We start from the raw sequence: 6,578 nt of genomic DNA on the forward strand, positions 1-6,578 counted from the left end.
AAAGACTCACATCATATTATCTCTTTCTAAAGGCAATGTATATATGGGGTCTCTTTATTTTGTTGAAGCTGGCATTGTTCATTGGACATAATAATAGCCATGCAATTTGCAGATACAACTACTCGTCGTAAACACGTGTACAAAGGTACAAGGATCAAATTCAAATTCTGGAGAAGTCCATTTGGTTGACTTTGACACAATTAATAAATCAGATAAATAAAAGCTCCCTTGTGCCTTGATATTTGAAGTTTGTACTCCAAACCTGATTCGCTGTATTGATCTGTTCAACAAAAACAATGACATGTAATAGTCTGTCCTACAAAAACATGCAGGGAGGAAAGTTCGAGTGTCTTCCCCTGTATATGATTCTGATTTGTTAAGTTTCTATAGGGCCATCATAGCTTACATAAAATCAAATAAACTATACCAAAACAAAATCTTTAATTGCGGCTACTGGTTTTTTTTTTTAACCATTCATTTATTGAATTGTTCTCGAATTGTGTGTTATTTTTTTTGAAAGAATTTGAATTTGAATGCCCCGTATAAATAATCAAGTCAAATGAAGAGATATACGAAAGAACAGAGAATCTCGCAGAGTGCAGAGGAAAAACAGTTAAGAAGTTGGACATGGTTAGGCTGACATGGAATGCCTCAGGGCAGAGTATAATGTTAATCTCTGTTTTACTCGTACCGTACTTTTCACCTTGTTCGTGGAAACGACGTATTTTCTAGTTGTCATCATCGTACCAGAACCATGCCCCATTCTTCCATAGTTATAAGCACCAGATTATATAATATACCTAATTTGTATAGGGTTGATTTCATTGTAGTCTCCGCCAATTCTTTCTTTTATATTCTCTTCCCTCCACTTCTTCTGCTACTCCTTCCTCTTCTCTTCCCCTTTTATGTAGAAACCAACTTTTCCTTCTCTGTTTTTTCAGTCACTTCACAAGGACATCCTCGTATGATGGGTCTGTTCAAAACTAAGCCTCTTGCTTACAGACCCGTTGAAGATGTTGATTTAGGACCCCAGAGTGATGAATTCTATCTTCAAGCCAATGTCAAAGGTTCATGCTTTGATACTTTATTCTCTGTTTTCTCTTTCCTTGCTAGCTGTCATTTTGATTTTTAGCTTTGCATGATAGCTCTCTGGCCCGGAGCAGAGGAGGTCACCCAACTGCGAATATTCTTTTTGCTTTGCTCATTCACTATGAAATTATTTTTAGTTCTGAGGAAAAGAGACAGTTCTGATGTCATGTTTCCTCAAGCTTATGAATTTGAAGCTTGTATCAGAGTCTGGGTGGTTTTTGCTGATACTGACGAAGTACTAATGGCCTTTCACTGACAGCTCCTCGCATGACTGGAATTTTGGTCAAAATTTTCGCTATGCTTATGGAGATTCCAATACTTGGAACCCTTTTGTTATACATATTGAAAGGAAACAATCTCATTCACAAGGTATGCTCTTAGTCCATTCTGTCACATAAAAGCTGAGATTTCATGTGTATGCTTGTCATTCACAATTGTCTTTCTTCTGGCAATGCTTAGCAATGTTTGTATTCCTTCTGCAGCTTATTACACATGCAGAACTGGAAGAATCTCCTCTCTTTGTTCCCTTTCATCCTTTTGAAGGTTTGTCAATCTGCATTAAGTTCTAATTTTTCTTTGGATGCAAAATGATTACAGTTCTTAGAGATCTGGACTCTTAAGAGTGCCTTTAATTGCCTTGGTATGATTGGTCATTGCTCCAGTTCGCCCAAGGCAAACTTGACAAAAAAAGTGAACCACTCATTCCTTCTTCTTCTTTTTTTTTTTTGGCAGATCCTGATGAACATAATGTGAAATGCTTAGAATCTGATTTATCTCCGGCACGGCAAGTCCAACTGGCAATAGAATGCTTGCCTGCATATGAAAAGAAGCCTTCGTTCTGTCGCTGGACAATAATGGACTATCACCGGGCCTACACTTCAGGAGATGTAACTCCATTTATGGTACTTCACCCCCTCTTTAATCATTACTGCGTTCACATATCAGAACTTAAATTGCTTTTATTCTTCAAAATCTATATGTGATGGTCATATATATAACATCTCGTAGGTTGCAGAACGATTTATAGCTGCTGTTAGTAAATCATTAAAACCCCCTTACAAGATGGCATTCTTTATTGCCTCCAATAATGAAGAGATACTGAGACAAGCAAAGGAATCTACTCTTCGATATGAAAAAGGTACATTATAGCAATTCAAGCTTTGTGATGGCATCTGATAATCCAAAAAACTCTTAACTCATTAATCTGAATATTTTTCTTGGTCTTTTGGCATTCTGAAAAATTCTGACTTAACATGGACTCAATGAATAAATCTTCGACTTCCCCTTTCCAGTCTTGTAGGCCAAGAAATGAGAACTTAATTAGCTGAAATAGTACTTGAATTACAGAAGATCATAATATTTTTTGGCAGGAGAACCTATTTCTGTGCTAGATGGTGTTCCCGTTGCTATCAAGGATGAAATAGATTGCTTACCATATCCAACCACAGGTAGACTTCTCGTTTATTCAAATTCTCAATCGTCTGATAATAATTCACTAAGAAGCTAACAGACGGAAAAAAAAAATGTCTTCTAGGAGGAACAAAGTGGCTGCACAAAGAGAGGCCGTGTAAAGATGATGCTTGCTGTGTTAAGCGTCTAAGATTATGTGGAGCCATAATTGTTGGAAAAACCAATATGCATGAACTTGGAGCAGGAACTAGTGGGATTAATCCACATTATGGGTAAGAGAATAAATTAGTTCTACTAATGTCTTAATCATGATCCCTGACCAAGCTTTCCTTCCTTTTTGACTTCTTCTGAGGTTGGTTATGAAAAAGAGCATGTCTGTCTAACTACCTTGCAGGGCTACTAGAAATCCATATGACCCCACCAAGATTACAGGAGGTTCTTCTAGTGGATCTGCTGCAGTTGTGTCCGCAGGACTTTGCCCTGTTGCCCTTGGTGTTGATGGGGGAGGTACTGATATTTTATCAGAAACTCTGTTTTGATTCTTTTTAATATTATATTGGTATCTCAAGGACAAGATTTTTTTTTCTTCAGTTTCAAGGTACACAAAGTATCCCTACAGCCCTACAGGTTCAATGGACAATGGCACCATCTTATATGAACTAAAAAACGGTTTTGGCCCTTCTGTTTATATATAAAGAACAGCAAAATCAGCATAGTGATATCAATCTTCTAGTTGTATATTTCTTGGTCACATTCTAGTGTGCTAACTTACACTATTCTTGGACGGACTCAATCATAAATAAGCATGTAAAATGTATGTATCTAACTGTTTATATGTATATTTATTGTGGCTTGGTCTGTCTAGCAGTTTTTATCTCATAGAAGAAAGTGAATGACTAATTTGCTCATAAAACTTGGTCAGGATCGGTGCGAATGCCTGCAGCTCTTTGCGGAGTGGTTGGTCTAAAACCAACTTTTGGTCGTGTGCCTCATTCTGGGTGAGTAATCCCACTTTGTTTGTTGTTCCATGATTATTGGGCAAAAGATTATAATGATTTGAGAAGAGTGTTCTCATGTTACATTCAGAGTTCTTCCTCTGAACTGGACAGTGGGAATGGTTGGAATACTAGCGGGCACTGTTGAGGATGCACTGATAGTGTTAGTATTACTCTTTTTCTATTTTACATTCTTTCTTCAAGCAACTCCCAAATTACTTTTTCACAACTTTTACTGTTTTGCTTTTAACAGCTATGCTGCTCTCAGTGGTGAAACTCCCTCTCATCAGCCTTCTAATATCCCAGTAAGAACTTGTTCAAGGTTCCACTATTGGGCCTTATATAACGCTAAGCCCAAAACCTGAAAAAAAATATAGTAGGTTTTGTCTTAACTTCTTTTCTTTAACTGACCTTAGGTACATCTTCCAATGCTGGGCTTGACAAAGTCCATATCTAACATCAAATTGGCGAAATACGGGAAGGTTGGTAACCTGCTCCATTAAATTAATAATTCATATATATATATATAAAAGACACACACACACACATATTAAAGAAGTAGCTTGTTCTTGGTTCTGACTTCTGATATATCATTTGTTGGCTAACCACTAATTTTATCAATTAGTGGTTTGATGATTGCAGTGATGAAGTAAGATTATGCTGCTCTCAAGCTTTGAACAAACTTCAAGAACATTATGGTTGGAAGGTACTGACCACTAGTAATAAAGATAACAATAAGAAGAAGAAACACATTTTTAAACTAATCATAATTCATAAATAAATGTACAAACACATCAAGGTGAGTCTCACTGAAAAGCATGAGTTTGCACATCTATTTATGATTGACTTGATCAATACTACTTGCATGACATTAACAAGGTAACCTGCCAACTTAAATTTTGGTTGGAACATGTAAGACTGTAGAAGTGACCATACCAGAGATAGAAGTGATGAGGCTGGCACATTATTTAACAATCGGATCCGAGTGTAACACATCGCTTGATTCAATACGAGAAAAGTATGTGGCAGAACAAGGATGGGATGCAAGAGTGGCTCTCAACATCTATGGTGCTTTCAGCAGCAAGGAGTATGTAAAAGCTCAGAAAATTAGGTACTTTCTGTCACCTGACCATGTTTGAAACTAAAGTCAACATATTATCAACAATGATAAATAAACCAGTCAATCAAGGACAAGCATATATATAGTCTCAGTTGAAAGTTAAGTTTAACATATTTGTTCTAATCTGTGTAGGAATCGCCAGTTACAGTTTCACAAGAAGATATTTGCTGAGGCAGATGTTATAGTCTCACCAACCACAGGGTTTGTCCCACTCTCTCTATTCTCGTACTAATTTCTCAAAATTGAACATGATGTCTTTCATTTGATTAGTACAAAGCTGCTCTCATGCGATGTGTTGAAACAGTGTGACTGCATACTCCATTCAAGACGATGCCCTCAAGACTGGTGAGCTTGACTACGTAAATGGAGGTACATATATATAGACACACACATAAAACTTCAAAACTTGTTAACGTTAATTTTATAAATGCTTAACAAAATCTGATCTGCTTCCTGCCATTTTAGCTGCACTGGTTAGATATTCCATAGCAGGAAACTTTCTGGGACTTCCTGCAGTGACTGTTTCAGTAAGAAAATTACCACATTCTCCTTGACTTTTCACTTTTCTTTGCAAGAGTTGTTTTATAAGAAATCTACATTGTCCTTCACAGGTTGGTTATGATAAACTGGGTTTGCCAATTGGCCTTCAGTTTATTGGAAGGCCTTGGTCTGAAGCAACAATTATTCACTTGGCATTTGCAATGCAGGTGAAATGAATTCCTCCTATACTTAGTTTTGCATTAACAATAATTGCTCCAGTTTTAACTTCAAGACAGGTACACTTCTGATTATTAAAATGCTTTTCAACAATTGATGTCAAACCTAATAAACTACTAACTTAGACATTCATAGCATACTTAACACTGCTAACTTACACCACACGTTGTCTGATGAAGTTAACATCATTGAAGTTATTTTAATTAGAGGAACTAAATTGAAAAGATATGTACTTGTAAAGAATGAAAGTGAAAATAAGCTTATTGATGGGGTAATAAAATAGTATTTTTCATCCTTTTAAGTGCTGACACATGGTACTGTTGTGATTCCAGGCCATCTGTGAGTCAGAGCATAGAAAGCCAGGGGTTTTCTATAATCTGCTAAGCAAAGATTGATTAGACTGAGGCATATCAGAAGAAGAAAGCAAAACAAAGCATGTTCTTTCAAGCTGACACAGTCACAGCCTTGTTTCTCCTGGGATTCTTCTTTGCTTCTTTATTTCTTTTCATGAGGGAACATTCTGTTTAGAAGGATTGGCTTTTTAGAAGTCTTCTGGGCTTATTTATCAAATCAGCTGAGGAACATGCAGTTTTGAATTGAAAGAGATAAAAAAAAGGGGGGCAATGGAAATCATTACTTCGTTCTCAAATTTCAAAGCCCTATCCTAACATAAGAGAGATATAGTAATTATCTTCGTGATTTGAGAGTTAATTAAGTTTTACTTTGTCAGTGTCTTTGTGATCCAAGAGCATTAAGTACCTCCCTCTCAAGTGTCTCTTAAGCGTGAGATTGTGGGTCAACACTTCCTGAATATTATGTGAGTGAAAAAAAAAATAATATAATTAAGTTTGAATCTATTTAGTATTTATGACCATATGATGAGTTCAATTTTTTTCTGAAAGAAATAGAGACAATAGGTTAATGCTAAGAAAAAATATTAATACAGGGATTTCAAATTTTCCATTTTTAATAATATAAAAAAGAGCAGATTGTACAATTTTTAAAATCTTTGTGAAATTATATTTTTATTTTAAAATTAATACAAGATTTTCTCAAAATTTGTCATAATTATATAGAATTTCCAACTATGTTTAAAACTCAGAATAACAAAAACTGAGTTTTTAATATTACAAAGATTCTTTAAATATTCAATATATACTCTTAATATTGTTGCATTATATCGTTAAACGAAATTTGCTGTCAACAACCAACTCTAGTTTTTTCCCCTTATCTTTCTCCATATACTT

The 6,578-nt window shown here is 35.6% G+C and overlaps 1 protein-coding gene across 1 annotated transcript; it reads left to right on the forward strand.

Annotated features, from left to right (window-relative positions):
• Positions 1-817: 817 nt before the first annotated feature.
• LOC114727923 (fatty acid amide hydrolase) lies at positions 818-6,195 on the forward strand. The gene is made up of 19 exons (XM_028914712.1): positions 818-1,067; positions 1,349-1,458; positions 1,572-1,632; positions 1,822-1,991; positions 2,098-2,227; positions 2,460-2,537; positions 2,624-2,771; positions 2,894-3,006; positions 3,422-3,497; positions 3,586-3,657; positions 3,748-3,799; positions 3,911-3,976; positions 4,120-4,200; positions 4,412-4,605; positions 4,747-4,815; positions 4,919-4,983; positions 5,080-5,141; positions 5,226-5,321; positions 5,664-6,195. Exons 1-19 carry the CDS (start codon positions 965-967, stop codon positions 5,724-5,726), a joined length of 1,809 nt encoding a protein of 602 aa, XP_028770545.1. The 5' UTR covers positions 818-964; the 3' UTR covers positions 5,727-6,195.
• The last annotated feature ends 383 nt before the right edge of the window (positions 6,196-6,578 follow it).

This window comes from Neltuma alba, unplaced genomic scaffold (genome assembly GCF_004799145.2).
Source record: "Neltuma alba isolate B1F8T4 unplaced genomic scaffold, ASM479914v2 tig00002446_pilon, whole genome shotgun sequence".
Taxonomy (NCBI): Eukaryota; Viridiplantae; Streptophyta; class Magnoliopsida; order Fabales; family Fabaceae; genus Neltuma; species Neltuma alba.